Raw genomic sequence first — 19,177 nt, forward strand, 5'->3', positions numbered from 1 at the left:
CATAAAGTATGTACCCTATCAGTTAAAGTCTAAGATACTGTACCTAATAGTATTTGGAGAAGTCCATACATCCAAAATCACAGTTACCATTTGCCAACCAGAACAACTCAAGAATCTCAGTTCTGAAAGAGCAGTATTCACCCTTCTCTGTCCATGATCTTATTTTAAATTTTATTTTAATTCATAATTTAAGGGTGGAATAACTGGTTTACTCAATCCCACCCAACTTAAAGTAAATGATAAAATGCCCAGTAAATTCTGTTACCAAAACATTTCAAATAAACTGCATTTTTCCTCAAAAGTAAGACAGAGAGCCTAACCTCTGTCTGATTGTTAGGCATTTTCTTAACTGGGTACTCAGAACAATTGTTTTCATCTAAAATAAACTTCCTAAAGCTGAAGAGGGAGTCACATGTACCTTAGGGGACATTATATTGCCTCCTAGACTTATGCTAATTATTGTAACAAGGTGTTAGAATATTAGACCTAAAAGGGACTTGAGAGATCATCTAAATAACTCCCTTGTTTTACATATAAAATTACTGGGGCTAAGAGATTAAGTGACTTCCAGTGTCAATTTGTAGCAGAACAAGCCATCAGAGTTGTAGCTTATTGTCCTTTTCATTACATGTTGTCCCTTTTACCACCTCATGTTATCAAATTAATATACAAACACTGAGGCCAGTTGAAATATTTTTAATCACCTTGATACACAAGTCTCTGCACTAGGCGCTTCAGATATAAAGACAAAAATAAAATCGTTTTTTAAATGAGCTTGCATTCTACTGAAAAAGAAGGGACACAGATTATATGGGGATAAGTATACTCCAACTGGAAAGAATTGGGAGATTTAACAGAGGAAGTGTGCCTAAACTAAACCTTGACAGAAAATAAGGATACTAAAAAGCAGCTATAGAGAGGAAATACATTCCAGGCTTTGAGGACAGCTTGTGTAAATGCAGCTTGACATTTGATGAAATGTCAAGTTCGGGAAATTGTTCCAATTTGGCTGGATAGCATCTGTGAAGGGAAGTAATGTGAAATAAGAATGGAAAGATAGATTGCAGCCAGATAGCGGAGGGTCTTAAATACCAGGCCAGAGAGTTTGTATATAATCCTAGTAACAACAAGGAGCCATAAATGTACTAGACCGTTAATTCCATATGAACAAGGACCATATTTTCTCAAAACTTCCTATGCCCTTAGCTTAACTCAGTGTTCTGTACATAGGAGATAGATGATATGTTTATTGAATGAATGAACATAGCCCATAATCTTAATAAATTCATAATGTACCAGTTCTGATTAAGTATTTATCCTGACAAATGTAATTAATGAATTAATATTTATTATGCACCAATTCTGTACCAGACACTTTCATGCACAAAGGTATAAATGAAATAGTCCTTGCTTTCAGTAAGCTTGCATTCTCTTGAAAAATAATATGTATATATATAAAAAGATTTTAAAATATATACAAAGTAACTACATTTTAGTTGGTGAGGGCCACTAGCAGTAGAGAAATCAGGAAAGTCCTCATGTAGAAAGCAGTACTTGAGCTAGACTTTGAAAGAATCTAGGGGTTCTCTGAGGTCAGGGTTATGAGGGACTGCATCCTAGGCATGAGGGGCAGCCTGTACAAAGTCACAGCGGTGGGAGAAGGGCATGGGCATTATAGCTGGAACATAGATGTTTGAAGGGGTATAACGGATAATAAGGACTGGAAATGTAGACTGAAGCCAGGTTATGAAGGTCTTTAAATGCCAAACAAAAAAGGTTCTGTTTGATCCTTAGGGCAGTGGAGAACCCTTAGATAACATGATCAGACCTAAGCTTTAGAAATATAACTTTGGGGATGGAGCCAAGATGGTGGAGGAAAGGCAGTGACTTTCCTGAGCTCTGCCCAAGACCCCTCCAGATGCCTTCAAATGATGCCATAAGACAATTCCTGGAGCAGCAGAACCCACAGGACAAGGTGAAATAATTTTTCAAAGACAACTTGGAAGGTCAGCAGGAAAGGTCCATTATACCAGGATGAGAGTGGAATACAGTCCAGCACAGGCCACAACAGCACAGACACAGCAGCAGCAACTGCTTCTGGAACTCTTAGCCCACAGACTATAAGGGGGTTGAACAATTTGCCAGAAGGAGATTACAGGGGTCTCTTTGCTAGCACTGAGGCAAGACTCTTGTTTTGCCCATACTCAGATACAAGTCACAGTCTTGGGTGCTGGTCCCAGCCTGTGGAGGAGCACAAGCACACCAGAGCTTGTAACCACAGTAGAGCAGGACTCTGAGTTTCATAGTTCCAAGGCAGAAAAGCAGGCTTGTGGTTACTTGCAGACCGTAGCACAGTCCAGGAGAATAGTAAACATACCTATCCTTAAATATTTGGAAGAACTTGGAAGAAGTAAAAACTTACAAATTCCTGGTAGTATCTCTGAAAAGAGCTGCACGAATCCCCTCAAGCTTGGGACAGTGCACCCTCCACCCTGGAAGCAATGCCCCACTTTAGCAAAGAGTTAAAAATCAAGAAATAGGCTGGGAAAATAAGCAAACAGAAAACAATTCTGACCACAGAAAGTTTCTTTGGTGACAAGGAAGATCAGAATTCACCCTCAGAATAAGATAACAAAGTCAAAGCTCCTACATCCAGAGCTTCCAAAAGAAAAAATATGAATTAGTCTCAGGCTATACAAGGACTCAAAAGGGACTTTGAAAATAAAGTAAGAGAGGTAGAGGAAAAAAATGGAAAAAGAAATGGGAGTGATGGAAGAAAATCATGGCGGGGAAAAAGTCAACAGCTTGGTAAAGGAAGACACACAAAAAAAATGCTGGAGAAAATAACACCTTAAAAAAAAGACTAGGCCAAATAGTAAAAGAGGTTAAAAAAAAAAGACAATGAGGAAAAGAATGCCTTGAAAAGCTGAATTATTCAAATGGAAAAAGAGGTACAAAAGCTCTCTGAAGAAAATAATTCCCTAAAAATTAGGACTGAGCAAATAGAAGATAATGACTTTGTGAAAAATCAAGAAACAATAAAGCAAAACCAAAAGAATAAAAAAATAGAAGGCAATGTGAAATATCTCATTGAAAAAACAACTAAACTTGAAAATAGATCCAGGAGAGATAATCTGAAAATTATTGGACTACCTCAAAGCCATGATCAAAAAATGAGCCTAGATATTATCTTCCAAGAAATTGCCAGGGAAAATTGCCCTGATATTCTAGAACTAGAGGGTAAAATAGAAATTGAAAGAATCCACTATTCACCTCCTGAAAGAGATCTCAAAATGAAACTCCTAGGAATATTATAGCCAAATTCCAGAGCTTCCCAGGCCAAGGAGAAAATATTGCAAGCAGGCAGAAAGAAACAATTCAAGCAGGAGCAGTTAGGCGGCACAGTAGATAGATCACTGGCCCTGGATTCAGGAGGACCTGAGTTCAAATCTGGCCTCAGACACTTGACACTTACTAGCTGTGTGACCCTGGGCAAGTCACTTAACCTCAATTGCCTCACACAAAAAACGAACAACAACAACAAAAAAAAAATTCAAGTATTGTGGAGCTACAGTCAGGATAACACAAAACTTAGTAGCTTCTACATTATAGGATCAGAGGGCTTGGAATATGATATTCCAGAGGGCAAAGGAACTGGAATTACAATCAAGAATCACCTACCCAGCAAAACTGACTATAATCCTTCAGGGGGGAAAATGATCATTCAATGAAAGAGAGGACTTTCAGGCAATCTTGATGAAAAGACCTGAGCTGAATGGATAATTTGATTTTCAAATATAAGACTCAAGAGAAGCATTAAAAGGTAAACAGGAAGAAGAAACCATAAGGGATATTAAATGGTTAAACTGTTTTGATTCCTACATGGGAAGATGATACTTGTGACTCACAAGAAATATCACTTTGGCAACTATATGGAAGATAGATGGCAGAGGGAAGACTGAGGCAAAGAGGCCAGTTAAGAAGTTATTGAAATGGTCTTAGAAAGAGGCGATAAGAGCCAAAACTAGGCTAGTAGCTGTGTGAATTGATAAAAGGGACAGGTATGAGAGAGATGGAGTGGAAAAAGATGTTCTAAAAAGACTTGGAAAATATATATGGGGTGAAATAAAATAGAGTCACGGATGACTCTGAGGGTGTCAACCTGCATGACTCCAAAGATAGTGTCCTCCTTAACAAAAATAGAGAGGTTTGGAAGAAGGAAGAGCTTTGAGGTATAACATTGATTTCTGTTGTGGACATTTTTAGCTGAAGGTTTCTTTGGACCAGTCAGTTTTAAATGTCCAATAGCGCATACTAATTCAAAACTAAAGTTCAAGCAAGCAATTAGCAAGCAAGCAAGATAAAAGTCCAGGAGACATCTACATAGAGAAGATAGTCGGACCCATGGGAGCTTATATGAGGTCATCAAGAAAGAGTTTAGACACTAATGCACTGTTGGCGGAGCTGTGAACTGATCCAACCATTCTGGAGAGCAATTTGGAACCATACCCAAAAGGCTTTAAAACTGTGCATACCCTTTGACCCAGCAATACCACTACTAGGTCTATATCTCAAAGAGATCATAAAAAAAGGGAAAAGGACCCCAATGTAAAAAAATATATATTTAGAGCTGCTCTTTTTGTGGTAGCAAAGAATTGGAAATTGAGGGGATGCCCATCAATTAGGGAATGGCTAAATGGTATATGAATGTAATAGAATATCATTGTGCTATAAGAAATGATAAGCAAATGAATTTCAGAAAAACCTGGGAACACTTACATGAATTGATGCTGAGTGAAATGAACAGAACCAAGAGAACATTGTACACAGTATCAACAACATTTTTTGATGATCAACTGTAATAGACTTAATTCTTCTCAGCAATACAATGATCCAAGACAATGCCAAAAGACATGGTGGAAAATGCTCTCCACATTCAGAAAAAGAACTACGGAGTCTGAATGCAGATTGAAGCATACTACTTTCACTTTTGTTGCTGCTTTTTTGTTATTGTTCTTGTTTATTCTTATTCATTCATTCATTCATTCATTCATTCATTCATTTATTTTTAGTTTTGTAGGGCAATGAGGGTTAAGTGACTTGTCCAGGGTCACACAGCTAGTAAGTGTCAAGTGTCCGAGACTGATTTTGAACTCAGGCCCCCTAAATCCAGGGTTGGTGCTTTATCCACTGTGCCACCTAGCTGCCCTCTTGTTTATTCTTTCTTGTATGTTTTTTTCCTTTTGTTCTGATTAATGTGAAAATATGTTTAATGTGATGGTAATGCATAACCTATATCAAATTGCTTCCTGGCCTCAGTAGGGGGGAGGGAAGGGAGGGTGGGAGAAAAATGTGGAACTCAAAAAATATCTTTACATGTAATTGAGGAAAATTAAAAATTAAAAAAAAAAAGAGTTTAGAGCAAGAAGAGAAGATACAGAAACAAACTCTTGGGTCTACCTGTAGTTAAGGGCAGGACATGGATAGTGATCTAATAAAGAAAACTAATGATTCTCCCTTAGCAGCTACTGTCCCCACATCTTGCCTCAAGGTTACCCACGTTCAGAATACAGTTAATCCTTTATTCTCACTCATGCCCCCATATCCAATCAGGTACCAAGTCCTTTCATTTCTATCTCCTCAAGATCTCTCACATCCATTCCTCCTACCCATATCACAGCCACCTTAGTCTAGGCCCTCATCACCTCTTGCCCAGGCTACTAGCTTCCTAACTGGTATCTTTACATCCCGTCTCTTCCCCTTCTCCAGTCCATTTTCTATATAGCTGCCAAACTGATTTTCCTAGAGCATGTCTGATTATGTCACGCAACCCACTCCCCCACCCCGCCCCCAACAACACACATACACACACACACACACACACACACACACACACACACACACACACGCACACTCAAAAAGTTTTACCAACTCCTCATAGCCTTTAGCATGATATAAAAACTCCTGTTTGGCATTTAAAATCCTTTACAATGTGGTTCCTGCCTATCTTTCCAGACTGACTATAAATTAGTCCCCCTGTGCATTCAGTGATTCAGCCAAACCAGCCTATTTCCTGTTTCTCTAAATAAGACAGTCTGTCTCTCATTCCATGGCTATTTTTAGATTTTTCCCCTTACCTGGGAAGGTTTCTGCCTTCATTTCCATCCCTTAGAATTCCTTTTTTTCCTTCAGGACTCAGGATCTCCCTGAAGAGATCAGGAAAGGAAGTCTTCCTGATTTCCTCTTATTTGTTAGAGATCCCACTCTAATCACTGTGTATTTATTATAGATACACCCTACATTTACTCATCTGCAAACATGTTGTATTCCCCATCACTACCTGAACGTGGTAAGCCTTTATGAGCAAGGACCGTACTTACATATGGTTTTTTTTGTTTGTTTTTTTTTTTGGTGAGGCAATTGGGGTTAAGTGACTTGCCCAGGGTCACACAGCTAATAAGAGTCAAGAGTTTGAGGCCGGATTTGAATTCAGGTCCTCCTGAATCCAGGGCCGGTGCTCTATCCACTGTGCCACCTAGCTGCCCCCTTATATATGTATTTTTAGTCATAATCCTTACGTGAGTGCTGGGTGCACTCACATAAGCATCTAGACTGCTTCATTCTTCCTCACACATTTACATCTTAAGATGCCATGTGTCATTGATTCTGCTTCCACACCATCTCGTATCTGTCCCCTTTCCTTTACTCACCTGCAAACTGCTCTGGTTTAGACCCTCATCTGGACTGCTCACCTGGACTATTACAATGGTCTCCTAATTTGTCTCCTTAACTCGGTTCTCTCCCCTCCATTCCATTCTCCACATCATTGCCAAAAGGTTAGTAATAAAGAATAGGTCCAACCATGTTGTTCCCTTGCCCATAAACTCCAGGGGCTCCCTATTTTTTCTGCAATCAAATACAAACTCCCTCTTTTCACATTTAAAGCCTTTCACTACCTGGAGGCACCCCTTCAGATGGCCTTCATTCCAACCACACTGGCCTTGTTGATAGTCCTCACATGTGACATCCCACCTCCTGTCTGTGTTTTTGCACATGCCATTTCCCCCTCACCTCCCAACACTGTCCACTTTTTAGCATTCCTAGCTTCCTTCAAAGCTCAGCTCCAGCGCTTCCTTCTTCATGATGCCATTACTGATACTGCCAATGCCTTCCTCCCCCAAATTGCCTTCCATTTACTTTGTGTGTGTGTATATATATGTACTTATATTTGCCTATGAGGTTTCCACTGATAGATAATGTAAACTCCTTGAGGGCAGGAACTATTGTCTAGCATGATACCTGACACATGGTAGAAAACTAATACTTCTTGTTTGAGTTCTGAATATTTTTCATGAGTTTTCTTTTTATTTAATAAGTCTCACAAACATTTTCTTTCCTTATTTTTCTCTACCACGTGTGAAAAACCTCCTCATTTAAAATACTATTGATAGGCTTTTGATTAATGTGTGGTATGATGATGTCCTTTTATTTCCACAGATACAAATGAGGAAGAAGAAAAGAAAAAACAAAAGAGAAAAAACAAAGAGAAAATTAGATTGAAAAAGAAAAGGAAAAGGTACCCTTTAACCTTATAAATAGAACAGAAGAATAAGGTTTTCTGGAATTTATTTGAAAGTTTTAAATTTATTTAAATAGATTTGCCAGCTGTTGGAATAGGGTCCAGGACAATAGTCAGACTCTTAAATGACTAGCATCAATTGTTAACAAAACCAGACGGGTGGATTGCTAGAGAGTTCAAGAATCAAAAATGATATAAAGCATCTCATTTGTTGGCATTTGGTAACTGAAGACTGACGCACTTGACAGAATTATGGGTGGTGGCCACCTCTTAAATTTTCTTAAATTAGACACTCCTGTTATACTCTAGAGTTAACTAAAGTTTTAAAAAGTATATAGATCTTTAATCAAACAAAACAATGTGATGTCTCAAATCTTTCTGATCTTTTTTTCTCTCATTTTTGTGTGCCCACTGAGATAAATGTCAAAATATATGTCTGTATCTTCAAAATGCCATTGTCTTGAAAGAGGGTCATTGATTTTCTAAAAGACTGTGATACATCTTTCATGACCCCATTTGGGGTTTTCTTGTCAGAGATCCTGGAGTGGTTTACCATTTCCTTCTCCAGCTCATTTTATATATGAGGAAACAGGGCAACAGGATTAAGTGACTTGCCCAGGGTCACATAGCTAGTAAGTGTCTGAGGCCAGATTTGGACTCAGGAAGATGTCTTCTTGACTCCAGGCCCAGTGCTGTATCCACTGAGCCACCCAGCTGTCCTTGTGCTTGAAGAGTATACTAAAAATCTCTCCATATCTTTCAGGACCTTTGTCACTGTTGATCACTATATGGACTTTGACTATTAATTATTTAATAGGCTATAGCTTATTACCAATTTCCTTTAAATAAATGATATGAAAAGATATAATTGAGGATTCATGTTTCACTCCCCTTACCCCAACCTCTACCCCTCCCCCCCCAAAAAGAAGGGTTACAAATTTAGAAGTGAAAGGGACCTTTAAAGATTATCCAGTCCACCACACTCATTTCATATTTAAAGAACTTGAAGTTCAGAGAGCTAATGACTTTCCCAGGGTCATAAAGGTAGCAAATTAAAAAGTTGGTGTCCACTCACTCTCAATCTAGCACCCTTTCTAGTGCACCACTCTTTAGAGTTTATATAAAAACAAGACAAGAATTTACATAGACTGAGATGTTGGAAAGGTTGCTTTCTGCTTGTGTACTCACATCAGTGAAATAATGTCAGTTAATAAGCATTTATTAAGCATCTATTGTGTGTCAGGCACTGTGTTATGTGCTGGGAGAGCAAGGAAAGACAACAGACAGGTCTTGCTCTCAAGCTCAAAGTCTAATGAGGGAAACTGTGTGCAAACACATATGTATAAACATACAGGATATGCAGGTTAAGTTGGAAATAACCAACAGTAGGAAGGCACTAGCATTAAATGGGATTGGAAAAGACTTCCTGTAGAAGATGGGATTTTTTTCTTTTCAGGGCAATGAGAGTTAAGTTACTTGCCCAGGGTCAAACAGCTAGTTAAGTGTCTGAGGCTGGATTTGAACTCAGACTGTGCCACCTAGCTGCCCCCAGAAGATAGGATTTTAGCTGGGATTTGAAGGAAGCCCAAGAGGCAGAAGAGAGAGAGAGAGAGAGAAAGAGAGAGAGAGAGAGAGAGAGAGAGAGAGAGAGAGAGAGAGAGAGAGAGAGAGAGACATGAGGAATAGCCAGTGAAACTGCTTAGAGCCTGAAGAGGGGAGTGTGTTGTCTAAGGGACAGCAAAAAGGCCAGTGTCACTGGATGGCAGAGAATATGGGGGAGGCAGAGAGGGAAGCTATGCAGGGTGAGGAAGACTGGACAGTTAGCAAGGGGCCAGGCTGTAAAGGATTTTGAATGACAAACAAAATTTTATATCTGATACTAAAGTTGATTGGGAGTTTGTTGAAATGGGGAGGGTGGGGTGGCAGGGAGGTGACATGGTCATATCTGTGCTTTAGGAAGATTCGTTTAATAGTAAGTGGAAGATATTCTGAAGTTGGAGAGAGACTTGCAGCAAGGAGACCAACCAGTAAGCATTGGGAAAATCTAGTCCTGAGGTTATGAGGACCTGCACCAAAGTGGTTGTTGTGTTAGAGGAAAGAAGAGGGCATATGTAAGAGATGTTAAAAGATGGAAATGACAGGTCTTGACCACTGATTGAATATGGGGGGGGGGTAGTGGGGAATTATTGAGGACAGCTAGGTTGCAAGCCTTGGTTACTGGGAAAATGGTAGTATTCTCGACGATAATAGGGAAGTTTGGGAGGGGAGGCAGCTTTGGATGGGGGAAATAAGAAGTTCTGCTTTGGATTGGTTGAGGTTAAAATACCTTCAGAACATCCACTTAGAGATGACAGGCAATTGGAGACGTGAGTGGAGATCAGATGAGAGTTAGGATTGGATGAGTAGATCTGAGAATCATCAGCATATAGATAATCATTGAAACTATATGAGCTGAGGAGATCAGCAAGTGAAATAGTATAGTGGGAGAAGAGAAGGAGGAGAAGGACAGAGCCAGAGGAGTCATTTTCCTTCAGCAGGAGTCATCTGGACCAATATCCAGCAAAGGAGACTGAAATGTAGCAGTCAGAGAGACAGGAGGAGAAGCTGTATAGAGTGGTGTCACAAAGACCTAGAGAGAAGAGAGGAGAGGATGAAAAAGAGGAAAGGCCATCCAGGAGTATAAAGTATTAATCACTGTGATTGATTTCACTGAATGTCATTGGCCTTTAAGAAAGAAACATTTCTTCCTTAATTGTTGAACATGGTCTCATTTGTCATAGAGTAAAAGTAATTTTATGTATATTTTAAAGCCATTTTTATCATGTTTTCATACATTTAATCCATTATTTTGGCTATAGATTCTAACATTTTGCAGAGCATCCTGAATTTTAAGAATTATGTTTATAGGGAGCAGCTAGGTGGCACAATGGATAAAGCACCTGCCCTTGATTCAGGAGGACCTCAGTTCAAATCCGGCCTCAGACACTTGACACTTACTAGCTGTGTGACCCCTGGGCAAGTCACTTAACCCTCATCGACCTGCAAAAAAAAAAAAATATATATATATATATATATATATATATATATATATATATATATATATATATATATATATATATATATATGCATTTGTGTATGTGTGTTTATAATGTTTATTTTTTTCATCCCAAAGCTAATATAAAATTAGAACTCAGAATTCTAAACTAGTATATGTTAAGACTTTGGGTAAATCACTTCATTACCCTCTAAGGTCCTATTCAGCTCTAGATCTATGAGTCTGCTTCTGTACTAACACAAAGAAATGTATTTGCATAATATCTAACAATGAAATTTTGTACTGCTTGGTAGGGAAAGAGCCAAAGAAAGAGATACTGCAAAGCATGAGCAATATTTAGCCACTAGTTCGCTTTGGAGAGTAATGGAGAGGTCATAATTAAAAGTAAATGAATTGGGGCAGCTAGGTGGCCCAGTGGATAAAGTACTGGCCCTGGATTCAGGAGGACCTGAGTTCAAACCTGGCCTCAGACACTTGACACTTACTAGCTGTGTGACCCTGGGCAAGTCACTTAACCCTCATTGCCCTGAAAAACAAAAAGTAAATGAATTAGCATATGATGGAAAGAAGAGCTGAGGACAAAGGACAGAATCTAAGAGCAATCACTGTTCAGAGGCAGGAAAAGGAGTAGATATTGGAGGAGGAGATAAAAAGAAGCTAAAGGCAAGAGAAGAACCAGAATAATAAACTGTCACAGGTGTATATCATTTCAAGGAGAAAGTGGCCGTTAGGGTCAAAAGCTGTAAACATTTCAGAGAATGAGAAGGAAGAATGTCATTGGTTATTCTAGGCAGGGTAGAACCAGATATAAAAGTAGAGAGATTTCTGGAGAGAAGAGTAGGTAGGTGATGATAAAAATAATAGTAATAAGAGGAAGCAGAGGTAGACAACTCTAGAGATATGTTAGTAAAGGGAAGAAAGGGAATAGAATGGTAGCTAGAGAAGACACAAGGGTCAAATGAAGCCTTTTCAAAGTAGTAGATACTTGAAAGTGTTGAAGACAGAAGGAAAGGAACCAGTGGAGCATAATTGAAGATGCTGGAGAGAAAAGGGATAAATGAGGGAATAAGGTCCCAGAGGAGAAATGTAAAGGGATGAGGTTGAGAGCACCTTTGCTCCAAAACTGACCTTTTACTGGCCTTTGCTTTTTCTTCCCATATTGCTGATTGCACAGAAGCAGTATAGTGAGTGAGAATACTAAAGTTCATCTATAACAGCTGTTAAAAAGTCCCACAAAACTTCCCAGTGCAGCAGGAACCAGATTGTAATGCAATTGGGAAATGTTTAACAAAATAAATAAAAATATAACACAGATTATGTTAATTTGTGGTTTTCTAAGTCAGATGCAGCCAGCAGGAGTGATCCTTTTCTATTTGAGTTTGATACCACTGATCTAGAATGCAAAGGTCCAGTGTAATTATCTTAAAGTAAAGGTGATAAGGGGGAAAATCTATCATTCCTATACACACACACACACACCACCCCTAGCCAAAAATTAATAATAATGTTGTTTAGATCTAGGAGAAATTCTAGGCTGTCAAACATTGTATAAATAAAATATCTACGTAGGACCATATGTTAAAGACAGAAAAGTACATTTTTTCCATATAGAAAAAATTGCTGTCATTTTCATGTAGCTTTCTTTCAGTTTCTGCGTACCTCTAACCTGAAACCTAAAGGTCTGTCCATCTCCATCCCTGTTCAGCCTTAAGCAGTTAAAACCGAGAGGGCCTAGAACTTGTTCATTAGAGAACAATATTTTCTTTTTGTATCTAAGTTTTGTCTTATATATTTTAAGAGTGGGTTTGAGTTTGGGTTTTTTTTTAATTGAGTTATTTGCCTATTTCAAGTTTTCCATTTTTGTTCCATATTTCACTATAATTCATCAACTTATTGATATGTGTGCATGTGAGTTTTGTTGTGGTTTTGTCTCATCATTTGAGAATCAGGGAAAGGGAACATGTTGCACAACTTTATATATAATTTTGAAGGGTTGGTTTTGTTGTAAGGGTGTGAAGTTCAGGAAACCTGATTTGTGTTATTTTGTACTAATTTGAAAATATTGGTAAACAGAAAAAATAAAGCAAGGGGTTACATGGTCTTGCTTCGTAAATACAGACAGTTCACAGACAGGCAGTTCTGTAGACATCAGCTAAAGCGATTTTTACATTATGTTAATTTGACCAGAGATGTGGGGAAGGAAAAGAGGGGGAGACCGGAAGGAGCTGCATGCCCATGGAGGAAGGGGTCCACCTCACAGTTCACAGACACAGAGGGGCTGGTAATGGAGAAGCAAGAGCAGGAGGAGGAACATGAAGGGCCAGGGCCTGCCACATGGGCACCTGGCTGTAATGGGGAGGAAGAACACATGGGGACAGACACATGGGACCAGCCAAGGACACAGACCGGAGAGGATGGGTGACATGTGGGAGCTAAGGACAAACACATGAATGGAAGACAGACATGCAAGGGCCGGATACTCAGGCAGGTGAGCTGAGCAGGGCAAAGGTTTCCTCTTTTAGTACTAGAGGTCTCAAACCAATTGGGGTAGTGACAGTGGTGGTTTGTTGTTCCCCCCTCCCCCCCATCTGTTATTCTGCTTTCACTTGGAGGGATTTGATTTCTTTTAGAATTCTTTATGTAAAGTTGAATTTGCATAATGCAAATTTGTATAAAACTAGAACTACCTGTACAGAGTATTTAAGTAGGTAATGAAAATTGTATTGTAATGTGTTTTCTGCTCTACATCACCCCCAACCAAAGAGATTCAGACTTTTATTTAACTTAAGGGAATTTTTTTTAATTTGTCATCGATTTTCATCTTTGAGCCACCCCTATTCATGTAAAATTATAACTGTTAATGTAATTCTATTAGTGAGCCAGCCTCGAATCCAAAAAGATCTAAGTTCAAGTTTTACCTTCCTCTCACACATACTGGATGTGTGATCCTGGTCAATTCCCTTAACTTCTCAATACTTTAGACAACTCTCTGACATCATAAGTTGCAGGGAAGATGCTGAACAGCCTCAGTAAGAGAAAGTTTTCTCACTCAGGAGTACCAGAAACCAGAAGTATCAGACAACGTTCCCCACTGCTGCAACTAGAGCCAGATTAAAATGTAATTGGGAAATATTCAACAAAATAAATAAAAAATACAATAAAACATAGATAATATTAATATGCAGTTTTCTAAGTCAATATGCATCCATAGGGAGCCTTATTTACAATGTAAGGTCCTTTCTTTCTTTGAGTTAGATACCACTGCCTGAGATCACTGGAATCAAGTCCAATCCCTGTGTCTGTCACTATCTCCCTGTCTCTTAGGGGAATATACTAATTTTGTAGTGAGTTTATTTTTGTGCAAATGAATCAGATAAATGTATGATGATAAATATAATTGCTACTTAAATTGAGCTACTTAAGTTTTTATATCATAAGGTTAGTTATAGAATGAAAATTACAGTTAGATTTTACCTCATTTGGTTTAAAATATGTTGATAGATTGGAGATGAGTTTTTTTCACTTCCTCTAAAATAAATGAATATAAATTCTTGTTCAAGTTTTTCTGTCAGCCATTGATTTGATAACCTATGTTTATATTACCCATAGGTCTTATTCATCTAGTTCTACTGAAGAAGACACTTCAAAACAAAAGAAACAGAAATCCCAGAAGAAGGAAAAGAAAAGGGAGAAAAAAAGCAAAACAAAAAAAGGGAAACATCACAAAAAGGAGAAAAAAAAGCGAAAAAAGGAAAAACATTCTTCATCTTCTGATAGTTCAGACTCCTCCAGTAGTAACTGAGACATCTGCCCATTCTTCTGCTATTTTATGTTTAAAAGATTTGAACTTGCTTCAATAATTATGCTTTGTATTAAACTCACACCTTCCAGGCAAGCATTCCTCCATGAATAAGACCAACACTCTTGACTACCCAGGTTGTGACTATGAAGTAATAAGGATTATCATAAGGTTTAGGAGTCAGTCTTGTTAGAGACATATCTCATTCATTCTCCTTATAAAATTTTTCTTTGCTTATTAGCCTTACTTTAGAAATTTATTGTAAAATGCCATCACAATCAACAGAAAAAGAACTATCTATACAAATAGTCTACCTGACTGTGAATGCTATTACCAAATGTCTGTCCACCTTCCTAGGGAGCAAATCTAGGAAGTGAAACATTTCCTTGGGAAGCAAATCCCTCCAGATATTCAACATCTTCCCACAAACACTGCAAAAATCAAGTAGCCTTATGTTCTATTATGTAAGTAGTAGTATACTGTTTTTACAGCACCAGGCTTTTTTAATGTTAGACAGGAATAACATTGCCTTATGGGTCTTTTTTTTTTCTTTAAATAAATGGAATATACAGAAAACTACTAAATGCAGGAGCCTTGTTCTAAGTTTTACTCTTATGTGAAACCATGTTTAGCAGCTGCCTAGTATGGGTTTTCCCCCCAGTAGTTGTATTGTCCTCTCTGTTTAAAGACCAATCCATTTGAGCATTGCTGCCCTACTTAAGACTTAAAGGTAATATTCTGTTGATCAGTATTTATAGCAGTAACAGCTGTGTTGTTTTGTAAATGTGCCACATTGGCATATGTAAAAGTGATACCTCAGATATCAACATTTGTATTCTGGGGAAGATGGAACTTTCATCAGGGTTGATTTTTTAAAAATCAAATGGAGTATCAAAATTTTATGAAGCTTGTTTCTATTAGAGTAGTACAGGAATTTTTATAAATTTGAAATTATATACTGCATTTTGTCAAATAATTTTTAAATGCTTTTGAAACATGACATCTTATGCTTTCATAAGTGGCCAGTTGGGGTGGGAGAAGGGATTTGATTTTTGCTTTGTCCATAACCTTTAGCACATACATAAAACTGTTTTAATTAAGTTGTTGATGAAGAAAGACTGAAGATCTTTACCCTGCCTGCCATCTGTTTGGAAAATGAAGAGCAACAGAATGTTAGAAATAATTTGTCCTCATTGAATAGAACCTTACTTTTTTCAAATATAAATTATATATTTGAGCATTTTCAACCATAAACTAACAGTCTTAGATAACCTAAACCTAGATTATTTTTTTAAAATAATGGCCAACATTCTTTGTGGTAATGATCAATAAAGATTTATCATATTGTGTCAGCATTTGAAATGCCACCTTATTAACCTTTTACCAGCTAGTCTTATATCCTAAACATACAACCAATGGTTTCTGGAGCTGTGTCAGTTGAGAGTTCTGACTTCCGTTAGGTTCATTCAACCATACTAGAGATGAAGGGATCTGTGTTGGAGAGGGTACCTGATTGTGCCCTTTTCATTCACATTGCCTGAAGTGGAAGTGATTTTTAACCTTTCTTAACCTTCCTTTTATATTTAAGGATATTTTTATCTTATATCCGTGTCCTGAATTTCCATGATACCACACCCTTATATGTGTTTCTTCCAGTTTGGTGGCCATGGAGACTTAAGCACCTTCAGCCTTTCTTAGATTACCCTGACAATGACAATGCAGCAGTTGTCAATCCAAGTCAGTTTGTTGTTCAATCTTCGTTCCTATGTCATCCTAAGTCATTCCCAGCTCTACTCAGAAAGATTCCGTTTTTAAAATAGTTTAGACAGTCTCTGAAAAAGACTAACCAAAATGGCAAAATAAATTGGAAGCATTACAATGCAATTTTCCTCCACAAAGACCTAAAAAATACAAACTTAAGCCTGATTGGGAAATACAAGGAAGCAACATAGTAAGGCATTTTTTCTAGTCCAGGTTCATGTTGCGGGACAGAGGACTATGGCCTTGGGATAGGATCTAGCAGGGAAAGCCCTGAACTGAGGAGTGTGGGGGAATTAAATGGGACTTAGGACTATTCACAGGGGCAAGAAGAGGTCCTGGATCCAGCTGTGCAAGGAGCAGGAAGAGATGCTAATTGGTAGATCTGGGTAGATTCTAATACTGAGTCACAGATCCAGTGCAATCTAAAAAGAACTACACCTAGGGATAGCTAACCAAGGCAAAGAGCAGTCAGTCCTAGGTATGAAACTGTGTTCTGGGCATGGTGTGGTAACATAAATGAGTAGCAGTCATGGGGCTCTGACCCTGGGAATGGAGCAAGATCTCAGATCCAGTTCCCACCCCAGGCTATAGGGTATGGCAGGAAAACCAGTGTCAGGTGCTCAGATCAAGGGGGCACCTGTGGTTTTGTTACTCTGAATTTAGTGTCTTTCAGCTAGCTGATGGTAATTGTGTTTTGTAGCAGTCTGCTGGAGCTCCAACTAAGAACAAGCCCACCCTTGTGTTACTCAGACCCAAACCTGGGTCAGGCCATTATAAAGCTGAGTCAGGAGGGCAGCTGTCAAGTCTCACTCTCATTTTGGAAACACTTAAAACTGGCAGGTTCCGAGCCTGAGCTTCCTATGGGGCTCTTAAAGAATTCATTGCCTGGTGAAAGCAACAAGACCCAAGAGAATACAAAACAACCAAGCAAGTCCCAGATGTTCCCTCCAAAAGGATACAGTGCCTGACCCTAATGCTAATGTAAAGTCTGTTTGGGGAAATAAGACGGGAACAATGATTTAAAAAAAAATTTTTTTAAATCCTACCATTAAAAGCTATTAGAGTGGGGGCAGCTGGGTGGCTCAGTGGACAGAGCACTGGCCCTGGAGTCAGGAGTGCCTGAGTTCAAATCCGGCCTCAGACACTTAACACTTACTAGCTGTGTGACCCTGGGCAAGTCACTTAACCCCAATTGCCTCACTAAAAAAAAAAAAAAAAAAAAAAAGCTATTAAAGTGACCAGAATGCCCAAGACAAGAGTGACTCCAAAACAAGTACAAGCAAAGCCTCAAAGAAAAAGAGTTTGTGCACAAGGACAATTAGAATTCTCAAAAGAAATATTGGAGGGGGCAGCTAGATGGTGCAGTGGTTAAGCACCGGCCCTGGATTCAGGAGTACCTGAGTTCAAATCCGGCCTCAGACACTTGACACTTACTAGCTGTGTGACCGTGGGCAAGTCACTTTACCTCCGTTGCCTGCAAAGAAAAAAAAAGAAATATTGGGGCAGCTAGGTGGCACAGTGGATAGAGCACTGGCCCTGGAGTCAGGAGTACCTGGGTTCAGGTCTGGCCTCAGACATTTAACACTTACTAGCTGTGTGACCCTGGGCAAGTCACTTAACCCCAATTGCCTCAGTAAAAAAAAGAAAAAAAAAGAAATATTGCAACAGCTAAAAAAAAAGTTTTAAATGATTTTATAAATGAAGTGAAAGTGAGATGGAAGACTTGGGAAAGAAATAAGAACCTTTGAATGATTTGGAAAGAGAATTAACAGTTTAACATAAAAATTGCAAAAATCTTAAAATTAGAATGCACAAAATAGAAGTTGACTCCATGAGACAGCACATAATAAAATGAAGTCAAAAGACTGAAAAAAATAGAAAAAATATGATATATCATGTCAAAAACAATGACCAGGGAAATATAAAGTAAAGAGAATTTCAGAAGCATTTGTACTGCCTCAAAGCCATGAACATATTTCAAGAAATCATGAGAGAAAAATGCTCAGATCTCTTAGAAGCAGAGGGCAAAGGAAAAAAAAAAAAGATTCCAAGAATAAACTCCTAAAAGAAACCCTAAACGATTGACAAAAGCACCAGAAAGAATTCAAGGCACCACAGTTAGGTTGACACACAATTGTAGCTTTCATTATGTAAAGGAGCAGAGATTTTCAGATATGGTATTCCAAAAGACAAAATATATAAGCTTACTAAGAATAACTTACCCAGGAAAACCAACTATAGTCCTACTAGAAGAATGGGGAGGGGGAGGAATGAATCTTTAATGAAATAAAGGATTCCCAGGCATTCCCAATGAAAATACCAGAGGTTAATGGAAACTTTGAAATACAAACATAGAAGTTGAGAAACAAAATAAATACAAATGAGCAATCATAATGGACTTAACAAGGATGAAGTGTTTACAATCTAGTAAGGGAAATGACAAATGGCCCTCAAAATGCTGATATCAAGGTTAATAGAAGGAGTCAAATTAGACGACAGGCTTGGGAATTGTTTTGTTAATTTTTGATGATTATAAAAGAAAGAAAAAGGAGAAGGAAAGGACTATATTAGGGGAAAGGGGAGAGGGAAAGGTTAGGGGGAGATTATCTCAGATAATCAGTATGTGCAAGTAGAAGGATATAAAGTTTGTTCAAGGAAGACAGTGGAAGGAGTGGGTCACACATGAAAGTCACTTTCATCTAAACTGGTCAAAGGAGGGAAGAATACACACACAGTTGGGTGTGAAATACAGTTCACCAGACAGGTAGAAGAGAAGGGAATAAGAGGATAGGTTCAGGGAGTCATAGGCATTCATTAGTCATAGGTAAAACAAATCTCTTAACTGGAGGTTAGATCACACAAGCTTTAAAGGGAAAGAAATATGTAACCAGCTCTCAGAGGTACTTGACTTTTTTCTTGTTTTACTATTGCCTGAAATTTCTAAAATTATAAATTGAATGTAAGCTATTTCATATGAAAGTAT

The 19,177-nt window shown here is 38.3% G+C and overlaps 1 protein-coding gene across 1 annotated transcript in view; it reads left to right on the forward strand.

Moving 5' to 3' along the window:
• Positions 1–17,646, forward strand: part of SREK1IP1 (SREK1 interacting protein 1) — a 50,801-nt gene extending 33,155 nt beyond the window's left edge. The window contains exons 4-5 of the mRNA XM_043975447.1: positions 7,498–7,576; positions 14,244–17,646. Of these exons, the coding sequence (XP_043831382.1) occupies positions 7,498–7,576; positions 14,244–14,436 (272 nt within the window). The 3' untranslated portion in view covers positions 14,437–17,646. The remainder of the gene's footprint in view (positions 1–7,497; positions 7,577–14,243) is intronic.
• Positions 17,647–19,177: the final 1,531 nt, after the last annotated feature.

Source organism: Dromiciops gliroides, chromosome 1, assembly GCF_019393635.1.
Source record: "Dromiciops gliroides isolate mDroGli1 chromosome 1, mDroGli1.pri, whole genome shotgun sequence".
Taxonomy (NCBI): Eukaryota; Metazoa; Chordata; class Mammalia; order Microbiotheria; family Microbiotheriidae; genus Dromiciops; species Dromiciops gliroides.